The sequence below is a fragment of the Elephantulus edwardii genome, unplaced genomic scaffold (assembly GCF_000299155.1).
Source record: "Elephantulus edwardii isolate Elephantulus edwardi_28Jun2011 unplaced genomic scaffold, EleEdw1.0 scaffold00022, whole genome shotgun sequence".
In the NCBI taxonomy this organism is placed as follows: domain Eukaryota; kingdom Metazoa; phylum Chordata; class Mammalia; order Macroscelidea; family Macroscelididae; genus Elephantulus; species Elephantulus edwardii.
This window is the reverse complement of record NW_006399772.1, coordinates 22,177,222-22,202,811: the sequence shown is the minus strand read 5'-3', so window position 1 is coordinate 22,202,811 and position 25,590 is coordinate 22,177,222. Positions and strand designations below refer to the sequence as shown.

The window sequence follows — 25,590 nt, the reverse complement described above, 5'->3', positions numbered from 1 at the left end:
TTGACATATTGTTCCAAACGTTTTTCAATGATTTTCAGCAGAATCTTGCTTGCATGTGATATCAATGATATTGTTCGATAATTTCCACACTCTGTTGGGTCACCTTTCTCTGGAATGGGAACAAATATCAATCTCTTCCAGTTAGTTGGCCAGCTGGCTGTCCTCCAGATTTCCTGGCACAACTTGGCAAAACCAGCCCATCTCCCATTTGCCGACTGGTTGGTGGATTTGAACCCCCAGAGAGGCACTGTCTTTGTGTTAGCAGTTCCACTCCTTATAGACTTCATCACCAGAGAAAACATCAAATTGAATGGGGATGAGGTATAACTTGAAAAATTAATTTTTTATCTTTATTTAGCTAGACCATTTGCCCAGTGAAATAATAAACTCTTCCATCCTTCATACTGAGAAAAGTCATCCCCTTAGGCTGAGTTGGCAAAGTCTGTTTTTCAGAAGAATTTAATTATTCCTATGAAATCAGTGCTTGCATCTCACTGTCTTTATAGCTACTCTCCAAATGTTCTCGCACCTTCCGTCAGCAATTAACTTTTCACCAATTCTTAATACAACAGCCTGAAATTTGATTGCTGATAAATCTTATAATTTGTAATTTAAAAGTTATTTTCACTCACCCTTCATTGAATTCTTCAAGACATGATTTCCAAATCAGATATTTATCTTTAAAATTTACATTTTAAAATTAACAACATTACTGCTTTCATCTTTCTTAGGTCCTCAGGCTTCTTCTAGAACATACCTTAAAAGTGTCTTCTGTTCCTTACCAAAATAATAGTTACATGGAAACTAAGATTTCTTCTTTTAAAGGAAATACCCACTTTTCTTCCATGGCACTGCTGGTGGATTTAAACTGCTGGAGACATACACTCTTCTGGATAACATCACAACTCACTCCACGCGTGCCACCAGGGCTCCCAATCAGACTCAGTGGCCCATGTAAACGCCAAGCAGTTTTTCTTATTGCTACTTTGGTTTTTTTCATATTCTTTATTTCCTCCACAGTTAAAGAAAGCAAGTATTATCCTTATCTAAATGATATCATTAAAAATATACTTCTTTGTCACCTCTTCTGACAACAAACTTGAGCGACCCTTTGGCTGTCTTTGCTTTCAATGTGTTAGGTTTTATTAGACGTATCTCCAAAATTCAATAAACTTTTATCCCCAAGTATTTCCCGCAAATCATACCCCACAATATTTTTCTTCAATAATATATAATATTCATGTTTGAGTCAAACCTCCAAAATCCTAATGGCAACAAAGTGGAAATATTTGCTCATGTACTGCGGTAGAATGTAAGTTGTGAACTTCCTGGACCAACTCTGAGAAACTACGAATGTCAAAGAGTGGTAAACATAGATGGCTCACTTGTTCAAAGAAGTTCTGCCCATCATAGTTACACCACCATGTTGAATGCTATGAGATGTACATAAAGTCACTGAAAATAATATGAGGAAATAAAGAGGAAATTATCAATGGAACAGTTTCTATTATTTGGTAAAATAAAAACTATATCCAAGCAGTCTCCTAATATTCATGTGAGGATTTCTCCAAAGTAGTATCTGACATTGCAAATGAAAGTAGTGAAAGAAAAGAGAAATGCGTGCCAAGTTAAATCCTTAATGATGAGAAATAAAATAGACAACCTTGCCTGCTCCAGTAGATCCAGCAACGGCCAACAGCTGTCCCCTCTCTATCTTGAAATTGATGTTCTTCAAGACAGGAGTACCAAGAAGTGAAAAGTTGCTGAAGAAGAGGCTGTTATCACCATTGGGAATTTCTCCATTGTTATTATTTTGTCTTGCTTTCTCAAATAGTTCTCCAAATCCCTGTTAAAAAAATACATAGGAAATAAAAGATAAACTTCTATGATTCCTTTGAAAAAAATAATGTCATGTGAACCATACCTTACAGTATGGAAAGTATACATCCTTTACAAAGAATGATTTTTAGAGCACAGAATTAAAACCATTTGAGAATCATACTCATGGCATTTAATGTACATATAATTTTCCTTTCTCAGATATTTTTCCATTAAAGAGTTTACACACACACACACACACACACACACATCTAGTGGCTTAGGAGTGAGGACTTACACTGCCAACCCAAAGGCACATGGTTTGAATCCATTCGTTGTTTCTCCCATGCAGGTTATTTCTCTGAAATCCTGCTGGAGGTTCAGCTATGAGTTGATTGTGACTCGATGGTACACAACAAAAGGCATATCGATATTTGTATGATAGATAACCGATGGCTGAGTGGGTAGAGACGTGCTGCCAACCTGAAGGCATCAATGGCTCCAACGAGGAGAAATGGGTCAACTGTTCACATGCAATTTACAGTCTCTGAACTGGAGGGTCAGCTATGAGTTAGTTCCAACTTGACATCAATGTCGGGAGATACACACACACACACACACACACACACACACACACACCCTTTATTCTAGGTATACAAACATTACTATTTAATCCTTATAATAATATATAGGATACATAACAGCTCTGACAAGAATCAAAATAAAAGGTCTTAGAGTGAGTAGGATAAAAATGCAGAACAAAATTCAAAACAATTTAAAAAAACCAAACTTATTATTCTTATAGAAATTAGTTTAACCTCAAGACAAGATATCCTTCAAATTTGGAAGCAAATCTACCCTTGGGGAATCTCCTTACAGTAAAAAACTAAAGGTCTTCAAAGCAAACAAACATCTGTGGGGAACACATTCCTCAGACCTACAGCAATACAAAACCCAAAGGGCAGCCTCTGTCTAAAAACCAAGTTCAGAAGACGGAATGGCAGGAAAGAGAGATGCACAAGTAGAAATAGAGCAGCCAGAGAGGAAGTGAGAAGGGAGCTATTACAGCAATAGGCTTGCACAAATTTAATAATGTCCAACAGGAAACCAATGTCACACAATTTAGATAATGTTCAATAGGAAACTAATTTGCTGTGCAAACTTTCACTCAAACCACAACAAATACTCTATCAATTTGAAGTAGACATAGTGAACCCCATCTTTAAAACTGCAGACTGACTCAGAGTAAATGATTCCTTTCACGTAACTAGGACGCCAGAGTTGGGCGATCACCTATATCTGACTTCTACTCTATCACAATGGTAACACCTTCCTCTGAAATACTCAAGTCACCTCTGTAAGTATTTAGTACTTAATATAAATGTGGCGAGATTGCAAAATTGTTTAGATGAATTATATTAAATTCGCATTGTTGTTGTTGTTAGGTGCCATAGAATCAACTACGATCCATAGTGAACCTATAAACAACAGATCCGAACCCTGTCCTTTCCAGTGTCATTCTCACACTTCCTGACACACCTTAGAGCCCATTGTGACAGTCACCGTGTCAATTCACTTGGTCCATGGATGGTGTATAATCAGTTTGCATTTAACTGCAACCGTTCAAATTCATCCAGTGATTTCACGGAAGAAAAGTTGTGGTGACAGCCAGGAATATCTATGTTGTTATTGTTACTCTCTAACAAATAGCAATTTCTTCTCTCACAGTTTGTTGTTGTTAGGTGTCATCAAGGTGACCCTGACTCATAGCAACACTATGCACAACAGATCGAACAAAGCCTTCTCCGATCCTGTGCCACCTTCACAATCTCTGTTGTGCTTAAACCCACTGTTGTGTCAATCGTCTCACTGAGGCTCTTCTCTTGTGACCCTCTGCTTTTCCCTACTTGATGGCCTTTCTCAAGGACTGTCCCCTCCTAATAACATACCCAATGTACGTAAGATAAAGATCTTGTAATCTGTGCCTCTGAAGAGCACCCTGGCTACACTTCTGTCAAGACAGATTTGTTTAAATAAATATATTTTTAATTGGTTTTCCTAAAACAATTCCTTTACATTGTGTTTCATTCATCGACATGGTATTACACATAATCCCTCATTTACATTGTTTCATATAATCATTCATATACACCATATCCATATAATTAATCACCACTGATCTGTGCCTAGAGTTGCATTGTCTTTTCAAGTCCCCATTGAACTTTTCCCATTCCTGCCCCAAATCCCCAATCCGCCCACTAAACTGTTATCCTAGTGATTTCCACCCTTTTCCTTTTTCAACTCTTTTCCCTTTACCCCTTCCCCTTTTGGACATTTATACACATCTTACTAGTAAAAATAAATAAATAAATAAATACAGATTTGTTTATTCTTTCGGGACTCCATGGTATAACCTTTACCAACAACACAATTCAAAGACATCAGTTCTATTCTGAAACATGGGATCTCCAAGAATCAGAATAGATTAAAGGAAACTACTTATGACAAAAGCAGCTAGGATGAAGGAATTCTCTTTTGAAAATTGTTTGTTAACTTTCTATTGTCGGTATGGAACGTTTTAGAGCAGTTAGTTATCTTCAAACCAAAGTTAGTAGCCCTTGTGGTATTAAGCATTACCTAGGTTGAATCTGGTGCATTTAATTTTAAAGGAATCTATTTTCAGGCCTTCAACATCCAAATATTAATTTTTATTTAAATTTATAAATAAATTTATAATTTCTTAATTATTTCATTTATTAATATTTATCTTCCATTTACCATTTCCCTTTCCCTATTTCTTCCCTCCTAATCAGTAAAAAAAAGTGCTGAGATTATAGAAACCTAGATTAAGATGTTAGCTCTGTCCTAACTAGTTGTATAAGATTATTCCACCTACTTAAACTCTCTAAGCCTCAACTTCCTAATACGTAAATAGAATGACTCTATGTAAAGGTGTGAGAGAAGAGACAGTTTCCTAATATGTAAAGGGAATTGAACTTGTATACTCATAGGTTTAGAATGAGGAAGGAATCATGTGTGAAAGTCATTGCCTCTTGGGTAGCCAGGTGAACAGTGATGCTATCAAGCAAGATATAGACTCTCTTGAAGGAGTATATGGAGGAGGGAGTATATGACATTTTCAAAGTGATAAATATGACGTTCATATAGAACATCCTAAAAACCCCATATGCATAAAGTTCAAGAAGAATCGATGTCTGAGTTGTGGTGCTGGAGAAGAGTCTTGAACATACCATGGACCACCAAAAAAACAAATAGTTCTGTCTTGTAGAAGGTGAAACAGAGTTTCTTCTTGGAGGCTAGGATTTGAAGCTCTATCTCATATACTTTGGGCACGAGGCCAGGAAGAATCAGTCCTTAGAGAAAGACATCATGCTTGGAAGGGTGGAGGGACAGCCCAAGAGTGGAAGACCCTGGATAAAATGGATTGACACACTAACTTGGGTAATGTGGACAGGTGTGTCAGAGTCAGTGAGTCTGGCTCAGGATAGGGCAGGCTTCAGAGCCGTTATACATAGGGTTGCTGTGAGTCACAGGTGACTCCATGGCACACAACAACAACACTCACAAAGTTCAAGAATGTAACTGGGGTCAGAAATTGGCTTTTCAGTATCATTAGTACATTGGTATCAATTGAGTCTGGACAAAGTCACTCAGAGACTAGGAAAAGCTTTAGAAGTTTAAGTGCGGACTTGGAGTCCCATGGCCACTAAAGTTGCAGATGGAGTAGATTTGGTCTGAGCAGTTGTAGTTTGAGAATAAAATGATCTGGAAAGAGTGGTTCACTGAAACTTAATTCACTGAAAATTAGAGAGTGGGAGACATCCATGCATGATGATGGTCTTTATTGACTCTGCCCATTGTGGAAGGCAAGGTGAACAGACACCAGGAGAGGTTGGTAAAGGGAGGTGGTGAAGGTCTGGAATGGTTTCTAAAGAAGTCATAAGGGGAATTGACTAAAGAAAATGAATGGATTTCTCAAGAAAACTACAGATTCACTTAAGGTAGTGGTTGTTATTGCTATTAGGTGCCATTATGTTGAGTACAATTCACAGTGACCCTATGAACAACAGAACCCTGTCCTGTCCTGTGCCATCCTTACCATCTCTGACACACGTGAGCCTACTGCTACAGTCACTGTGGCAATCTATCTCATTGAGGGTCTTCCTCTCTTTTACTGAACTTCTCCCTTTCCAAGCATGGTATCTCTTTCCAAGGAATAGCCTCTCCTAGCAACATGCTCAAAATATGTGTTATGAGGTTTTGCAATAACTTTGTAAATTATTACCTAACTTGGGAGGGACTGGAGAGTATTACACTGTGTGAACTAACTCAGTCCCACAAGGATAAATATTATATAAAACCATTATTATAGAATGAGTATAAAGATCCAGGAAGGGTGGGAGAGGCTTGGAAGCAGAAGGATGTGAATGTGCAGGGGGATTAATCATTGGGTTGTACAATTTGAGGGGTGGGGGGGATGAAGGAAATTGAAAGAGTTGGTTCAAATTTGTATTTGAATTTTGCAAATTAACTAGTAGAAAAATAAAAACAAAAAAAGGAAACATTGACAAAATGAATCTCTAGTAGTTGTAATTTATAAACAAATCTGATTTAAGAGACCATGAAAGATTTACAAATAGGCATTTATTTGTAATGCCTACATTTGCTCAAGAAATGTAAATTATAAGGAAATAAGAACTGAATAGGTGTTCTCAATGATCAAATGTTGCTTCCTTAAACCAAAAGTCATGCCCCTTGCTATCAAGACCCTTCTGACTCATGGTGATCCTCCATCTGGTTTCCATGACTACAGATCTTTCCCAGAAAAGACTGCCTCACCTTCCTGCCTGGAAGCAGCTGATGATGTCAAAGTGCCAACATTCTTGTTAGCAGCCCGACATGCGACCCCCTGCACCATGAAGACTCCACCACCTCCTTTTTAGTCCCATCAAGTTGGTTATGACTGACAGTGGCCCTGTGAAACTGGTCAAAATCTTGCTCTATGCTGCTCCATCCTATTGTCTCCGCCACCCTCACATCCGCTGTTGTAGTCATTGTGTTAATTCATCTCTTTAAAGGTGAAAACCCTATCAGTTGCTTCCTTGGAGCCTGAAAATTGTTGGTAATATTTTCAATTTATTTTATAAAGAATGTAAGAAGATATTTAATAGTGCATGAAAGTAAAGAAAAAGAGAAAACGATATATTGGAATATCTCAGACATGTTTCTTAACGGACTAGAATGTAATAAAGAAGACAACATTTATGAAATAAGTATGTTTACATTCATGTTGTTATTTGATGCCTTTGAGTCGTAGACGACTCACAGTGACTCTATGAACAAACGGCCTGAGCACTGTTCGTGCATAGAGTTTCCGGAGGCAAGCCATTTCAGAAGTGGACTTTTCTGAATAACTTACATGGTTTGTCTTATATAATCCTTACAATAAGTTTGCAGGATAAATGTCAGTATCTCCCATTTTATAGATGGGGAGTTAAAGGCTCTACAAAGATAGATAGCCTGATTAGTATTATATAAATACCCAGGATCCAAACCTAATTCTGACACCAAAATCAATGATCTTTCTATTCTTCCCTAAACTATGTGAAACTAATTGCTTGACATGGGGGAGGGAGGAGGGAGAGATTTTTATAGTGTATTTAATATTTCCAGGTCTCTATTTCATAATTTATAATTTATAAACTAAATAAAATGGTTCTCTTCCCACCTCAACCAGATATATTTCTGGCTTTACTATCCATAACAGGTTCCCAAAGAATTTGTCTACACGTTTAGAGTGAAAAAAATTTTTTTTAAGATTCTAACCTCGTCCCAGAAGGCGGTTACATTCTCCATAATTACAGCTGTCGTTGTTAAGTTGTACTCCAATGTCTTATACTCTTGCTTTTGTAAGAAATCCTATTTAAAGAGAGAAAAAAAAACCACACACAATATGAAAACCAGAATAATAAGAGTACTAACTTGTCACATTTATTTTACTTTATGAGAGTACTTCTCCTTACATTTTAATACAATGAATTAAACTTAAAACTATATTTTAATAAAATAATTTTAAGGACTTTGAAATTAATTTGCAAAGCGCTAGGATTCATCATGTTTTAAATACCTTCTTGAAATATAATGTTTTATTAAGCTGTTTTTGTACATTCTATTTTAACATACAACGGACTCTTGCACTAACACTTTCTTGCCACTATTATACCTGAGTGACGACTTTTAAAAGCACCTGGATCACCCACTGATGTCACAGAGATCATGGGTGCCTTCTTCTTTATTGGGGCCCCACTACGGCACCAATGGCATCACTTCTCTGGGTCAAGTAGAAGTGTGGAAATCTGATGCAACTGGCTTAAAGCATCAAACCATAATTGTACGGGAAAAGTCTTTGTTAGGTAGTCTGACCCACAGGAAATTTTTAGGAAAAGTGGAAACCAGATGCATGCTGAAAACTTCACCTTAGGAGGTAACAGACAATAGCTCACAGGCCTTGTCTCACGGGTTTCTTTTCTTCTCTAGTCTTAGCTCTATTTTGGTTTCCCTCATTTTCTCTCAGCTTTACTTTTTTTAAAAAAATGTTATTTTATTAATTTTAATGAACATTTACAGAGATTTTGGATTTTCATTCATTCATTGTTGCACTTTTTTCTTTACCCTCCTCCCCCCAGTTCGCTCCTCTCTTTGAAAAGCAAAAGAGAAACTTTACTTTTAAGATCTGCTTCTCAATATTTCTATTCAGTCATCCTCGCTACCTGGGATACTGTCTCTGGCTTGTTTCTGTTGTACAGCTGTCTCTAATTACGCTTACATATGGCTATGATTGGGTTAAGGGTGAAAATAAAATTATTTCAAGAGCTACTATGTTTCTGAGCTATAGTCATTTATTTGTGTAAATCACGGATTTCAAACCTCCGTATTTTCAGAGTTCCAGCAGGTCACATAATTGAGGAAAGGGGCTGAGTGAAGGCTGGTATGAACTGAGGAGAAGAATCCCCCTGAAGAGGTGGCTGCCTCAGCAGAAAAGGAGGTCACAGTGTATCTAGACGCTAATTCTTCAAAAAAGGCTGAATATAAAATTCTTGTATATTCATACTTTATATTCATATAAATTAGCAATGAAATGTGTCCTAATTTTCTTAATGCTGGCAACTAATTCAAATGTTTGAAAATATACAAGTATATGTGAGCACATGTAGCATTTTTAATCTCTGGACCTGATGCAGTAATAGGAGAGCCAATTAAAAGGGGTTCAGCTCCAGCCTCATTTTTAAGTATGAATTGGTGATATATTTTCTGGGTTAGATATTTAAGTCGTTTTCAAAAAAGCATAATAAAGTCATAACCACAGTCATGTTCATGGTAGTGATTCAGTTAGCTTTGTACAAATGAGTCTCTTCACCTTGGGTTTCTAGGACTTCTCAAAGTTGGTGGCAACATAGGCATTGCTGGGATTTGATGGTAATTAATGTGGCATAAAATGTCATTCTCATCTATCATGCTATTCATGCTTTGAAAGATCCAAAGTGAATGTCTGTCGTATTAGCTAGAAAGTTTTAAAACTTTATGGCAAATCTGTTGGGGGTTTGGGTTGTTATTTTTGTACATTTGCCAGGTTTACTAGAACCAATATCTGGGATAATTAGGGGTCACTTGATGATTCAAATCCACCCACCAAACAGCTCTTTCTGAGGGAGAAAGATGGGAAGTTCCCTATAAAGATTTACAGCCTCAGAAATCCAATGGAGAATCACTGTGATTTGGACTCACAGTTTGAAAGTAGTGGTTTTGCTCATTTGGGGTGTTGTAAGTGGTTATCTGGGAGCTTAAGTGGCATGGTCTGTAGGGAGTTGTGCTGCTAACCCAAGGCTGTGTTTCTCTGGCAGTTCAAATCCACCAGAGGTTTCTCAGGAAAGAGACAATCTCCTTCTGAGGGATCCACTCTGAGTCACTTCCAAGCCCACAGCCTTGAGAGCAAGAGAGACCACAATCAGACATCAAGGGAGCAAATCCTGTATTTCCCTGTGCAGGCCTGAGACCTAGACCTCATCTCTAGAGTCTGTCCACTGTAGCTGTTCTGAGCTACTGTAAAGCCTTGCATGGGATGCACAGCTATGACACATTACCTGTATTTTGTTGATGGCTCCCAGCGAGTCGTACCACGTTTGCACAGCCCAGGGGAACTGCCTCGTGACAGCCATGCGCAGAACGATGCAGAACGAGATGGTGGTGAATATTCTTCGAAGACCGATCCCTTTGAGCAGTGCATAAGGCAGCACAGACAGAAAGACCACAAAAAACCCTGAGAAGAAGAAGGCTGAGCTGTTGAAGTACCTCACATAGGATGCCTTCCGGGTCAGGCTCAGCTCTATTCTAAGAAAAAATAAACAAGTAAGATCCGGGCTGCTAACTGTTCAAACATCAAGCATCTTGGAGGATCTGAGCAGGGGTGGGAGGCCTGTGCTCCCTGCATCTAGTCTTAACGTTCTTCCCACGTAAACTGTGTGACGTTGGTTCAACAATGCCACCTCTCTGGGCCTTAGCATATCAGAAAAAAGGGGGCAGTAACACTTAATGAGATAGCAACACTTAACAATAAGCCTGTGGACTACCAACCCACAGGTACATAGTTCAAATCTACCAGTTGCTCCACAGGAGAAAGATGGGCAATCTCTTCATGTGATTTACAGTCTCTGAAAACCTATTAGAATATCAGCTACAAGTTGGTTTTGACTTGACAGTACATGACCACAGCAGACCCACTAGTCTCTTAGACATATCTGAATATTGTATCTTTGTTGTTGTTTTTGTTTATTGTTGTCAAGTTGAGCATGACTTATAGCAACCCTGTAAACAAAAGACCTAACCCTTTTCTATAGCTCTTATCACTTCTCAAAGTTCATTGAGGCATATTGTTTAGGAAGTGGATGTCATTCCTGCTAAATTATTATTGTTAAAATTCCAGATATTATCAACATTTTTTGTTGTGTACTGTTGAGTCAGAACCGACCCATAGCTGACCCTCCAGTGGGTTTTCAAAGGCAGTTAATTGCACAGGAAGGTATTGGCTATCCTTCTCCCATGGATTCAAACCACATGCCTTCAGGATTGCAGCACAGTGTCTTATCGCTCCCTTTTATCAACACTACTATTCCAATATTTTTATGTCCTTATTCACTTCACTATTATTTTTTAAGCTTTATGACATGGATAATTTTTGTTGCTTTGGTGGTGTCTTAAGAGTGAAAATGAGGACAATTTTGCAAACGAAGCAGATCATTAACAATGGTGTCCAAAGCATCACCAAGCAATTGAAACCTAAGATCATCCTGTAAACAGCTGAGAGCAAAAGTTATATGCTCCTCAGGAAATGTAACCCTCAGCATAGGTACAAGTCATCTGAGAAATGTGTTTAAATATAGACTGCCAAGTCCATTTTCCAGAGACTGATCAAGTCAGGCCACAGGAAAAGTTCCAGAATCTTGGTTTTGTTTATTTGTTTGTTTATAAAGGATCCAAATGATTGTTTGACAGGTGGTTCCTGTAAAGTTAGGAGAATACATGTGCTCTCCTTTCTCGCTCACATTTTCTGTAACTATTTGCAGTTGTATTTTAGTTTAATCATCTAGTATGAATGACAAATAGGAACTTTTGTTTCCTTTCACATAAACATGGTGGTGGTGTTTGGTGCCACTGAGTCCATTTTCAATTAAGAATGACTCATTGTGACAGAGTTGAATGTCCCATAGGGTTTTCTAGGATGGCCCCTTATAGGTCAAAGTTCCTCACAGGGTCCATAGTCAACTTGATGGCACCTCATAATAACAGTTCTTTACAGAGTATAGAAGAGGCCAGTCTTGAGAAAGACATCAAGCTAGAAAAGGCAGAGGGTGAGAGCAAGAGAAGAAGACTCTCACCACGATGGATTGACACCATGACTGAAATAAGACTCAAGCATTTTAGAGATTCTGAGGACGGTTTGAGAAAGGGCAAGGTTTAGATCTGCTGTTCAAAGGGGTGGGAGCTTTTACTATTTATGAGTCATAGTCAATTCAATGGCATCTAACAAAAACAACTCTTTACAGCAAAGAGCCCCAGTGGCATAGCACATTAGGTGTGTTACATGTTGGGCAGCTAACCAAAAGGATAAAGGTTTGAATCCACCAGCAGCTCTATAGCACCAAAAGGAAGCAAATTCTTCTTATAAAAAGGAGATGATTACAGTCTTGTCAACCTTAAGGCAAGTGCTCATGAGGCAGAATTGATTTGATGGCAGGAGATAATTGTTGTTGTTGTTGTTGTTATTGTTATGTGTCGTTGAGTCACTTGAGACTCATAGCGACCCTATGTGCAAGAGCCCTAAACCCTGCTCTATACTCATTGTCTGCAACATACCTACTCCCACCACCCTAATCACAGAATTGATCCATCTCATTGAGGGTCTTCCTCTCCTATGCTGTTCCTCCACTTTCCCAAACGTGATGTCCCTCTCCAAGGACTGGTCCCTCCTTACAACATGTCCAAAGTATGTCAGATGAAGTTTCAGAATCCTTGACTCCAAGGAGCATTCTGGCTTCACCCTCTCCTCTGTTTGTTCTCCTAGCAGTCCATGGTATACTCAACACTCTTCTTCAGCACCACAGCTCAAAGCCATCAATTCTCTATCATCCCTAGTCACTGTCCAGCTCTCCTATGTGTAGCATGCAATTGTGAACACTATAGCCTGGATCAGACACACCTTAGTCTCCAGCCTGACTTCGTTGGCTGCGAGGCAGCTGCTGCTGGGCCTTGCTTGATGTAGTGCAGGGAAACAGCAGGCACCAGGTCCACAAAACAGCATTTTCATGCTCAAATGCAAAGGTCAAGGGAAACCTTTTTGTTCAAAATATTTTTAAGAAAATAACACTGAACATATCCTCATGTGTTTGTTGGTCATTCATATGCCCTCGTTTGTGAAAAGACTGCTCGTGTCTTGTGCCTACTTTGTGATTGGGTCATCAGTCATTTTCTTGTGGAGGTTCTGCTGTTCTTTTATTGTTGTTAGGTGCCATTGAATCATATTCTGTAAACTTTAGTTCTGAGACTGGTGTCTGAAATGTTGCCAATGTTTTCTTTTCCCAGTCTGTGGGTGTTTTTCTTTTTTTCACCTTATTGATAAAGGTTTTGATGCACACATGGCTTTAATTTTGAGGCAGTTTCTTGTGTCGATTTTATCCTCTTTTGCTTGCTAATAGTGAGCACGTTGATGAGGTAAGTGGATTTCAATCTGCCTAACAAGCCTGTGACTCAAGGTCTAATGTTTGCCTATTTCAGTTTGTGATGAGAGAGCTTTGGACTCTAACTTGGGTTTGAAATCTGACCTGTTCTGAAGATGTTACCATCTTCAGTGAATTATTCTTCCCTTTGATGTTATAGATAGAATTTGCATTAATAATAAGTATTGTTGTTGCTGCTATGTACCTGGGTCGGAATCAACCAGGTCTGAAGTGCCAGTGAGTTTTCAGAGGCAATAAATTGTACAGGAGGAGATTGCCCACATTTCTCCGAAAGTGCAGCTTGTGAATTCAAACTTAAATTCAACACGTCCATTTCAAAGTTGTTGTCAGAATTAAATAACATTGCATCAGAGGTCCTTTATTAGAATCTATAATGGGTGTCTTTTCTCCTCAATAGAAAAAAGAATACAATTGACTGTTGTTGATAGGTACCATTGAATTGGTTCCAACTCATGTCTGCCCTGCATAAAGAAGAAAACACTGCCCCATCATTTGCCTTCTCACAGTCTCAGTTTTGCTTAATCCCATTGATACAGCCATAGTGTCAATCTACTTTTGAAGGTCTTTCTTAATTTTGCTAACTCTACATTTCCAAGTATAATGTCGTTCTCCAGGGACTAGTCCACCCTGAAATGACAGCATTGACTCATTTCTAACAAGTTGTAACCAACTTCTAGTTGACCCTCGAGTGGGTTTCCAGATGCTGAAAACAGCACTGGAGGAGACTGCTTATCTACCAAAGAGAAGGTGGTGAATCTGAACTGCCTTCTGGCTAGCAGCGTAAATCCCTTCCTACTAGGCCACCAGAGCTCTGGTAAGGTGAATATTTAAAATGCTAGAAAATGCCATTTTACAAAAATAATGTTACAAAACTTGTCAAAATTCTTACGGACATAGACTTTGATAACAACAAAAAAAAATCAATGACCATTTAGAAAAGACAAATAGGAGGGCCTGGAAATTGAACAAGAACATTTACAGAAAGCATCCAGAAAGTTGTTCTCTCCATAATAAAGTTACTAACGCATTAGGAGCCATAAAAACACTTTTATCAGTTTCTTATTTAAAAAAAAAGTGAATTTATTACCAAAGGGCAATAAAAGAACAGATTTGCAGAGAGTTTTGTGCAGCCCTTTGCCCAGTTCACCAGCAGCTCAGGCCAAAGAAACTGCTCTGTTGAAATGCATCCTGACAATCTCTTCTAGAACATTATATTTGCTCTATTGAGGAGAAGCAATTCTTATTTTCCCATATTTATGTCAGCACTTTGCAGTCTTTTCAGTTAACAATTTCATGCCAGATTAAGGAACCAGCTTAAACAAGTTATAACTAAACATTTTCTACAAGAATTGGTCATACTGAAAAAACAGTGGAAAGGATGGATTTCATATTTTGAGGAAGAGAGAGAGAAATCTTCAAATCAAAGCAAGCCATCACCAAGATGACCTGGTCATGAATTTACAGTGAGGCCTGAAAGAACTGGATTGTCTAATAACCACCTCAGGGTTCCAAGAGGATACTCATAGGGTTAAGACTGGCCAAAGAGAGACATGTCATTGGACACTTCCTGTTAATGAAAATAACATAACAGTGTCTACCAATTAAACAATCCCTCACCATCATAAAGGATGTTCTGAAAAGAAAAATGCCATTCCTTTCCTGGATTTGCCATGAAAGGCATAACAAAAGCAGGTGGCCAAGATGCATGTTTAGGAAATAAATACTCTTTTAGTCTTTCTATTTACATGGCAAAGGACTTAACATTTCAGCAGTCCTTTTGTTATTGCAATCACACACCTGCATCTCTGTTACCATCATCTCTTGGAGCCAACAGCCTGAATTCCTGACAACAAGTATGCACATTATCCTAGCAAGCACTCTTAGTTCAGAATATATTCCCATCTCATTCTAAGTATCCTAAAATTATGCCTTTAACAGACTTCCTTAAAGGATATGTCTACTGACTCTGAATCTCCTAGAATCTTTGATTGTGATTTCTAAAGCATAGTATGACTAAAGAAGAAATGGTTTCATGACTATAGAAATAATCAGCCTTAAATTTTACCCAAGTTTAGCTTAGTAACCATTTCTTAGGCTGTGCTGTATTCTTTGTTTCCTTTCTTTATTTCCCCCCCCCCTTTAAACGGAACATAAGCATGACTAATCAGTGACAGTGAGGTTATCTGAGGTTCATTATGAGGCGGCTTTGATTACTTGTGGCCACAGATCGGTGCTTGAAGTGTTCATAGGAACACAATTTATGGGTTATTTTAAGAAAATGCATTTTAACCAAAGGGAGGAATTTCCCCCAATTTGTCATGGTTAGCAACATAATGAAATGCAGTAATTAGAGAGTTGTTTACTTAGTACAGAAGCATACTTATTCTGCCTGTTCAAGTTTCAGTATACAGCATCCTGCTCTTTATTTAATCAAATAAAGTCACTTATGTAGCTATCCAAACATGCAGGCGATTCTCGTAATGCAAATAAGTCCGCTGCACTATCCCATTTTTAAATGAAGACTATTTATACTGAAATCATCGTAAGGACTTACTCTCTTAGGTTTTCAATCATTTTTTCCATGGCTTCCTCCCAGCAATATGCTTTCACAGACTGGATATTCTCAATTGTTTCCGAGGTGATAACCAATCTTTCATTGATCTTTCCCGCTCTCTTATCTCTGTAAAGGAATGGATAAATGTAATACTTGGTAAATTCAGGCCAAATTATTCATGAAAATTGATCATTTTAAGAAAAAAATCACACTTATAGTTAAGTAGATTACTATAATTTCACTATCAAACAGATGGGAACAAAAATAATAGCTACCAATTAGTCAATGCCTCCTCTGTGCCAGACACTGTCACAGTCTTGATGGGATCGTATTAATAAATTCAAAGTTGTTCAAATATCAGTTAGATATCAGTATAGTTAGAAAACTGACATCCATTTTCTCTATGTGAAAAACAAGTTACTTTGCCTTAGAATTCCTTTACTCATGTAAAATACTTTAAACTGCCTATTTACCATGTTGGAAGCAGGAGTGGCATCCACTTCCTAAACAACATGCCTCCGGAAGCCCTATGAACTTAGATAAATGTCCGTAGTAGTAGAAGGCTTCAGGCCTTTTGTTCATAGGGTCACCATGAGTCGTGCTCAAAGGCCATCAACAACAACAACAATTTACCAGGAGAGGAAAAGCATCTTTCCTAGATCAGTATTTACCTCTTTGAGACTGCTTTTCTCAGTTATATGTAAATTATATCTTAAACTGTCTGTTTACCAGGAAGGGAAATGCACCTTTCCTGGACTAGCATTTACCTTTACAAAATTGTTTTTGTCAATTATATGTTCACTATTTTATAAGTTTCCTGTTTACTAGTAATGGTGTATGAACTGTTCTTTTTAAATGCAGAAATTCTGTAGTTTTACTAACAAAGAAAGGTACTTAACCTAAGAATAAAAACTAATGATCACTGGGGGGGGGGGGGGTAGTTTTTGAGAAAAATTCTCTCTGTCCTCCAAGATCTGCAATAAAGGGTTGAAAAGGACTATGAAAAGAATCCCTTGGGTTCTGTAGCAGTCTCATTTCATATATAGTCTATAAAACTTATGGAAATTTCATGATTTCATGATAGGCTTGTGTTAGCTTGGTTTAAGAGATAAAAAACAAAAACTAGAGACTCAGTGAGGTAATGTCACATATGAAAAGGTTCATAATATGAAATTCAAGCTGAGAGCTAGCTGGCTTCAAAATGGACACATTTTTGTCATGCTCTGTCACAAGCTAGTTGTCTTCTATGGGAGAATCATTGTTTTACCCATTTCCTCTAAATCTTACATTGTGTAGACCAAGTATCCAGTTAGAAAGGAATAAAGATAAATAGTTTCCTCCTGTGTGATTTACAGCCTCAGAAAACCCACTAGAGGGTTAACTATGAGTTGGTTCTGACTGGTTAGCGATGAGTTGAGTTGATATAGTACATATTATATACTATATATTATAAATATGCATAAATATAAAATGAACTGAATTTTAACATGTATACTATTTCTGTGCGTGTGTCTAAATTTTTAATTAATTTTAATGAACATTTACCAAATTTTGTATTTCCATTCATTCATTGTTGCACTTTTCTCCCTCCCAACTACCCCCCTCCTCAGTTCACGCCTCTCTTTGAAAAGTAAAAGTAAAATTCCTTCATTGATATACAGTTCCCCCCTACCCCTTGCCCCAAGTACACTCCACTATGCAACCTTCATTCTGGACTCTTGTGATAACTATGATACCCTATCATATATCGTTTTTAAACTGTTCTCTCCCTCATTTGTTTCAATGCATGTATACTATTTTATATACATAATTATTAAAAACCATTTATGAATAAATTCTATAAATAAACAAGCAAGAAATAGCCACTGATAAAATTTTAAGAAACATCCCACATCCAAACTCACTCCTGCCTTTACTGTTGAGTCAGTTCTGACTCAGCGCTACTTCACCCACAACTGCCCACTGGGTTTCAAAGGCTGTAAACTTTTATGGAAGCTGACCGCCACATCTTTCTCCTGAGGCGCAGCTATGAAGTTCAAACCGTTGACCTTTTGGCTAGCAGCCAAGCCCTTAACCATTGCACCACCAAGGCTCCTACCTACTAATACAGAAACTACAGTTTAAATCAATACAATGATTCCTTCTCAGTGCTAAGGAATTATGCTGCCAAGAGGAAGGTACAGAGTTTGAATCCATCAGCTGCACCACAGAAGTAAGATGGACTCTCTTTTCATCTGATTTACTGCTTCTGAAAACTTGTGAGAGGGTCAGCCCTGGACCAATTTCCACTTGATGGTATATAACCACAGCACAGTTATGGAGTAAACTAAGGTACAACGCATACAGTGAGCCTGGTTCCAAGACTATGAACTTTTGGGAAATAATTTCAAGCTTTGAAAGAGAGCCGCTACCTGTACTTCATCATCATTTTCCCTAAGCCAGCTTGGACGAGGGCGAGGATGATCAGGAAGGCGAGTCCACAGAAGGCAAAGGCCTGCAGCAGCTCCCAGATGAGTCCCATGAGGAGTGCCACCTGTAACGGAGCGATCCACACAAAATGTGCCAGTGCCAGTCCCTGGAGAACAAAAACACAGCAAAAAAACAGGGGCCTTTTATCCTCCAACCCCCCAAAATATGCAAATAGGCACACACAGAAGAATAATAAGAGAAAGAGGGAGTGGATCCATTTAGAGGGCAAAGCACATTAAAAACAGGGTGTTTACCAGATCATCATTCCAAACTGAGGATTCTCACTTCCCTCTTCACTGCTGCAGCCCAAGTTCACAGCCATTGAGCTGTACATGTTCACATGAAGTATTAAGTAAATCAATGAGTCAATAAATATGTATTCAGACATTTTCTAGCTTCAGAAGCTATTACTGAGGACAGAGCCATTATTTGCCTCATTGTTATCTCTGTTCAACTTATTCTGAATATGAAATGATCCCCCAAATCATTGCCATTAAGGAGATTCTGACTCATGGTGACCCCGTGTGACACAGAGCAGAGCTGTTCCATTGGCTTTATTGACTGTACTCTTTACAGAGATTAAAATGGTCAGCTGTTCATGAAAACGTCAAATGTTCAAACCCACCAGCCGTTATTGCCCCCGAGAATGACGTGGCAGTGTGCCTCCATAAAGCTTTGCAGCCTGACAAGCTCTATGGGACAGTTTACTTTATAGGGTTGAAATGAACTTGACAGCAGTTTGCTTTGCTTTGTTCTTTTGCTTGTTGTTTGTTTTTCTGGTTTTCATCTGTACAGAACCTAGATATTCCTCACTCCTACACACCAGCAGAGAATGTCTTAAAATCTCCAGTGTTTTAAAATCTCTAATAAAAATTTCCAGTCAAATTTTTGTAAAAGTCCAAGAGTTCATTAGATGAAACACATCATAACATGTGGATACATTCTACAGATAGGCTAAGATTCTCCAAGGAATACACCTTAGCTCAGTGTATTCATAGAACATGTGTAAGTATTTATTCAGTAAAACTGAGTTAGGATGCTTTAGGTATTGTTTTGAGAATATCTTCAGTGACTTTATACTATTTGAATAAGACAAAAATAGTACAGAACATATGTTATAAAGGAAAGAGGGTCCCCAGAAAGGGGGAAAGAGGTTCCTCAAAATAAACCAACTCTGCAATCCTGATGACATCTGATAGAACTATCCAGAATAAATGCATGCTCAGGTCAACAATAATTTTTTTTAATTCTCTAGCTGGTACTAGAGAAACTACTAATACCATGTCAAATACTGGGAATTCAAAGATAAATAAAGTACATTGTCTGTCCTCAAGGACCTTGCATTTATGTGTGACACTAGACAGCACTGAACCAGAATTTCTCAGAGTATCATATTCAGCCAAAGTAAATAAGTGACTTAAAGGAAACAAGGTCTCACACAGATTCAGCTTTGAGAAACTTGACTAAATACACAGCCTGAGGCATGTCTGATTGGGTGGTCCCACTTGACCCCCAAATAGACAATTTGACTTTCTCAGTTTCAGAAATAGAAGGATGGTAGGGATGGGTATAGCTTCAGATTATCCACCTACTGCTTGGTTGAGTAACCAAGGTAAAGGGTGCACTGGAATTTATGATTTATAAAATCAATGACCAAAAGATTAAGTTGATAGATACATACTTCATCAAATTTGTTCAGGTTGTTGGAAAGGAGACTGACAAGTTGTCCAATACTTATTTTATCTAGAACACGGCTTGACAGTTTTAATGTCTAAAAGAAAAACGAGAAGTTAGAAGACATCAATAAACAAAAGACAAGCATTTTTAAGTAATGTTGTAATACAGCAGTGAAATTAGGTTACTATACAGGCATTATTACTACATAAAGCTAATAAAAATTATTTTATGTCTGTCTACTTTAGTATCTTCTTGGGTTTATAAATATCCCTTTTCACAGAATGTATTATACTGGCATGACTCATGCATCTGCTTTCTTTTCCAGGATCTAGAGAGTTATACATAATTTCTCTCTGTTACAATTGTAGTTATATTATTCTTAAATATTCATCTCACAGTTGTATTTTTGTGAGGATTTTTGCCATTTTGCTTTACTGAGAGCTGAAACAAAAACATACAAAAGGAAAACTTTGGCCTTAAATTCTTTGTGCAGTTCTCTACAGATTTTCTTTAATAAAATTACTGTTAGAATAAAAACAAAGTCTACTATGAATAACTGAATCATTAATAATCTAGTAGCAAGTATATTATACTGCAAAATCTTTAAGTTTTATAAAGAAAAAGGCAACCATAGAAGTAGAATTAATTATAAAGTCAATAATTTAATCATGACTAATAGATTACAACAATACCTTAACTGTAAAATTTAATTAGAATTGATTTGCCACTAGACAACATTGGAAAGTGTCCATTTCATAGTTTTTCAAGTCAATCCCTTAAGCATTTACTTATCACTCAGTAGTTGTAAATCGCTTTGCTCAATGCTTCAGAGATTGTTATGAATATGTATACTAACTTAATTCCTGCCTCCAGGTAATCTAGTACATAGATAATTATAATATGATAAGACAAATGAGTCAAAGGAAACACAAAGTAATATGACGGTTAATAAAAAGGTTACACATCTAGCTAGAAAAAACTGGAAATATTTCTTTGAAGAGGTGTAACTAGAGAATGAATCTGGAATGAATAAAGTTTAGGTAAACAAAGATGGAGGAGGAAGGAAAGTAGTTAATCCTAAAACATGATCAGAGCAATCTGAAGCTGAAAAAAGCTCTCCATCTGGATTGAACGTGGTTTAGTAGTAAGTAGGCTGGTGTGAGTGACTCTGAGTTCCCTATGTGGCTTAATCTAGATCTGTAGCGATAAGTAAGTAAGCATTCAGTAATTATTCGTCAGCTTTATTTATCGGTATTCTTGAGATTTGTAGGCAAAGCTACACCCAGTTTGTGTATAGATTCACCATTTAAAGTGAATCATAAAGGTATCATAGTCACCAGACTTGGGAACAAAATAAAACATGTTCTATTACAAAATTTGAAACACTGTGAGGGTTAGAGATAGCTTTCAAGAAAATGAAGCTGATTAGACATGAAAATTGACAAGATCTAAGAAGAGCTAAGAAAGATTCGCTTTAGAGAGAAGAAAGATTTGTACAGCACCATGTGGTGATGAGGGACAGTAAGTGAAAGCAAAGAGGTTCAATAAAATAGACAAGAATGCACATTCAAGTTTGAAAAGGAACAACAGATATGATAGGCCTAATTTTCATCAATGCTTTCTTGATCTAAAAGCATAAATATTTCTATATGTAAGCTAAGAGAGCATGGTGCTGTGTATGTGGGTGTTGTGTTGTGTTGTGTTGTGTTGTGGCGGTCTCTGGAGAAAGGCGACTCTGCCTCTAGGAGCCAGGGAAGCCACGCTTGGCCTTGGGTTGAAGGCAGCAGTGGCTTCAAGCCAAAAAAGGAGAAGAGGAGGGAGGAGACTGCCATAATCGCCCAGGTTTGCTCCACCCAGGGTGGCTGTGATCCTTTGGCCAGAGAGCATGGTGCTGTGTACGTAGGTGTGGTGTTGTGTTGTGTTGTGACAGTCTCTGGAGAAAGGTGGCTCTGCCTCCAGGAGCCAGGGAAGCCACGCTTGGCCTTGGGTTGGAGGCAGCAGTGGCTTCAAGCCAAAAAGGGCCCTTGGGCCTGTGGCCCTCAGGCCATTCTTTCATTGTTTTTGTTCAGACATTCCTCTAGGTCGTACAGCCCTGGTGTACAAGTTGCCATCCTGCGGTCACTTGTGGTTGCTGTGAGACTGAACACTGTGACACGAATGTGTCAAATGCGTTAATGGCTGGCTACCCAATGTGGACTGAGAGTGGGGTGGAGCTCCCCGATTAAACAAGTTTGGAAGGAGGAGTGGCATCCACTTCCATAATAGCTTGCCTCCGGAAACCCTATGAACCTGGAGAGAGGATGAAAGACACCCAAGTGTCTAGGACTCTGCTTCATAGGGTCGCTATGAGTCGCTTGCGACTTGATGACACTTAAAAACAACACATATGTGAGCTAAATCATTATACAGAGACAGATCTAAAAACCAATCTGTGTTTTATTTAATGTTATCTTCCTTTTGGCTTAAAATATTCCACTCCTCTCTTTCTTGGTAGCTGTTTACCTTTATTAAGGTTGTCTGAGCATTCATTTTCTCTTTTTACCCATGTTAATTGGAAAATGTGCCATTTCAGGGGCTGTGTTTCACCTATTTTCAGATGTTCTAAAGTAATTTTTTCACAAGTTTCTTTACTTTTTAGACTTTTTTGTGAAATATTGTTGTTGTTGTTGTTATGTGCTGTCGAGTTGCCTGCAATTCATACCAACCCTATGTACTACAGCCCTAAACCCTGCTCTATCCTGTGCCAATCTCACTGTCTTAGACACACCTACCCCCATTACCCCAGTCACTGAATCAATCCACCTCATAGAAGGCCTTCCTCTCCTGTGCTGTCCCTCCACCCTCCCAAGCATGACATCTCTCTCCAAGCACTGCTCCCTCCTTGCAACACGTCCAAAGTATGTCAGATGAAGCTTCAGCATCCTTGCCTCCAAGGATCAGTCTGGTTTCACCCTCTCCTGTTTGTTTTCTTAGCAGTCCATGGTATATTCTATACTCTTCTCCAACATCACAGCTCAAAGGCATCAATGCTCCTTCTATCCTCCCTAGTCATTGTCCAGCTCTCTGATACATTGCAAGTGATTGCAAAGACCAAGGCCTTAGTATCTAGAGTGACACCATCACTGCTCAGTGCTTTGGAGAGGTCCCTAACAGCAGACTTTCCCATCTTTTAATTTCCTGGCTGCTGGTGTCAAGAGTGTTGACTGTGGAGCCAAGCAAACTAAAGCTGTTAACAATCTCAATCTTATAAAATCCATAGTCATGGAATCATAGCAACTCTATAGAATAGAGCAGAACTTCCTCATAGGGTCTCCAAGGCTAGAGTCTCTAAAGGAGCAGACTGCCATATGTTTGTCTCACAAAAGGTGTCTCCAACCACTAATCTTCAAGGTTACAGCCAAACTCTTAACCACTGAGCCATGGCAGTTCTTTAATGGGTGATAATACCAACTATCACACAGAATTTGAGGGAAGATCAGAAAACAAACCTGAACCACTTAGATGCATATTGTGCATATTATTAGCTATTAGTGTTTTCCTTACAGTGAGCACTTTCTAGAAATCCTTCATGATAGCAAATGTTCATGGATACACTGTGACTAGTCTACTTTCCAAATTAGATCTAATCCTCTCATTCAGAAATTTCCAAACATGTTTGGATCAAAGAAACTTTTGTTTACTTACTAGTCATGTTTTCCTGATAACTGTGCATTGCTGAAACTACGGCTGATTTTATTAAATTATAGACCCCACTTTTTTTTTGTCTGCCTGTATAAAATTCTTTTCTGACCAATAAAATAAGGCTATTAAAGTTTTATAGTATAACTGACCTTGCATGTACCTGAGATAGAAGTCTTGTGTGTTATCTACTAAAGGTGGTTTTCAGCTCCAATGTCCTTAAATGTCATATGCATAAAGTTTTAACATTGAGGAAATTTAAAAAAAGGAACAAGCATTATCCAAAGTATTACTTCAATGGCTTTTCATAATCACTTGGTAGATCTAAAAGGTTACATGTCGACTTATAACACATCAGGTCAGAGGAAGCCAACATGACTGAAATGAGTTTAAATTCTGTTTGTTGGGTAACCAAATTTTTGGCTGATTTCTCCTGAATCACGAAGTCACTTTAATAACTTAGTCTGCTGCCAATACATACCAAAAAAAGTGGAGTAGGTTCCTATGGCTGAAGCATATATGCACAGCATGACAAAAAGTATCTACAAATAAGAGGAGATATCATACTCCATCACAACTAGGAAACAGAAAATTTTAATTGCTAGGGTTATCGTTATTGTGTATCATTGAGTCGGAACTGACACATAACTGACTCTCTAATGGGTTTTCAGAGACAGGAGATTGTCCATCCTTCTCCCGGGAAGCAGTTGGTGGATTTGAACCATGTACCTTTGAGATTACAGTGCAGTTTATCACCACTAATTGCATATTAACTCTTTTCTGACATGGCATTTTACTAGGAGATGGTGTTTCATGAGGCTGAGACTTTTAATGAGAAATGATGGATCCCTCAAAATAATAGTATAACCAGTGCAGGAGGGGAAGACCCTCTATGAGGTGAATTGATTCAGTGACTGGGGTAATCCAGATGGATGTGTCAGAGGCAGTGCGATTGGCACAGGACAGAGCAGAGTTTAGGGCTTTTGTACATAGGGTCGCTACGAGTCACAGGTAACTCGACAGCACATACAACAACAACAGTAATTAAAACAAAGAAACTACAACATAGCAACTGTATAGGAAGTGCTCAATCATTATTGGCTAACATAATCTTGCATATCAAGAAAAAGTAGAAAGATTACTTGTTCCATCCATTTATTTCAGACATTGGTTATTAAATTGATTTCAGTTTCTGTTGCTCCCATTACCACCTTATCCATGAGGGCAAGGAAGGATCATTACCTTCTTATAAATCAAGCTAAACATTGCTATTCTCATCTGCATGCCGATGTGATGGAGGCCAAAGATGGCGGGGTGTAGGAGTAGCGTCCTCACCACGAAGAGAAGACACAAGCCAACACCCAGGTAAATGGCAATGGAGCGCTCTTCCCTGTTATCCGGATCATAAGAAGCTATGATTCTTCCGAGTAAGAGGGGCTGGACTGCTTTGGTGACTTCCTGCAAAAATAGAAAAAGACAGGGCTTGGAAGTTTTACTTCCCTCTTATAAAATAGCCAATGATCTCAAAACAAAGTTTCATCTTAAGTTGTTGTTAGCTGTCATCAAACTGGTTCCATTTCACAAGGACACATGTGTGTGATGTGAAACTGTCCCACAGGAGTTTCAAGAATTTAACATTTAGGAAGCATACCACTCACCTCTATAGTGGGATTTTTAAAATATTTTTTATTTATTTTCATATAATAACATCTTTACAGTATGTTTCATTCATATACATTGTCTTATATAATCTTTCATTTGCATTGTGTTTCATACAATAATTTATATATGTCCTATTTTACATTATTTTTTTATACTAGTTTATTTGTAAAATTTGAGTACATTGTTCTTCACACCAGATCCTTTCCATTTTATAGCTGGATTTCAAAATGAACTTAGAAAGAAATGTTACGCCTGATACTCTTGATGTTATTTTTTCCACAGCTGGTTATTTTATCTTTTTTTAAAAAATAAAATTTTTATTTTCTACCAGTTTCCTTATAAAGTTTGTATACATTGTTTTTCACACTGGATGCTTCCCATTTCCTTTACCCACCCCTCCCTCCACCTACCAAATTGTGG

At 38.1% G+C, this 25,590-nt stretch overlaps 1 protein-coding gene across 1 annotated transcript in view; it reads right to left on the bottom strand.

The window, feature by feature from the left end:
- The window catches only part of CFTR (cystic fibrosis transmembrane conductance regulator (ATP-binding cassette sub-family C, member 7)), a 177,326-nt gene that overhangs the window by 127,841 nt on the left and 23,895 nt on the right, over nucleotides 1-25,590 (bottom strand). The window contains exons 3-9 of the mRNA XM_006882697.1: nucleotides 24,751-24,966; nucleotides 19,835-19,924; nucleotides 18,096-18,259; nucleotides 15,685-15,810; nucleotides 9,981-10,227; nucleotides 7,666-7,758; nucleotides 1,664-1,846 (exon numbers count right to left, since the gene is read on the bottom strand). Of these exons, the coding sequence (XP_006882759.1) occupies nucleotides 1,664-1,846; nucleotides 7,666-7,758; nucleotides 9,981-10,227; nucleotides 15,685-15,810; nucleotides 18,096-18,259; nucleotides 19,835-19,924; nucleotides 24,751-24,966 (1,119 nt within the window). The remainder of the gene's footprint in view (nucleotides 1-1,663; nucleotides 1,847-7,665; nucleotides 7,759-9,980; nucleotides 10,228-15,684; nucleotides 15,811-18,095; nucleotides 18,260-19,834; nucleotides 19,925-24,750; nucleotides 24,967-25,590) is intronic.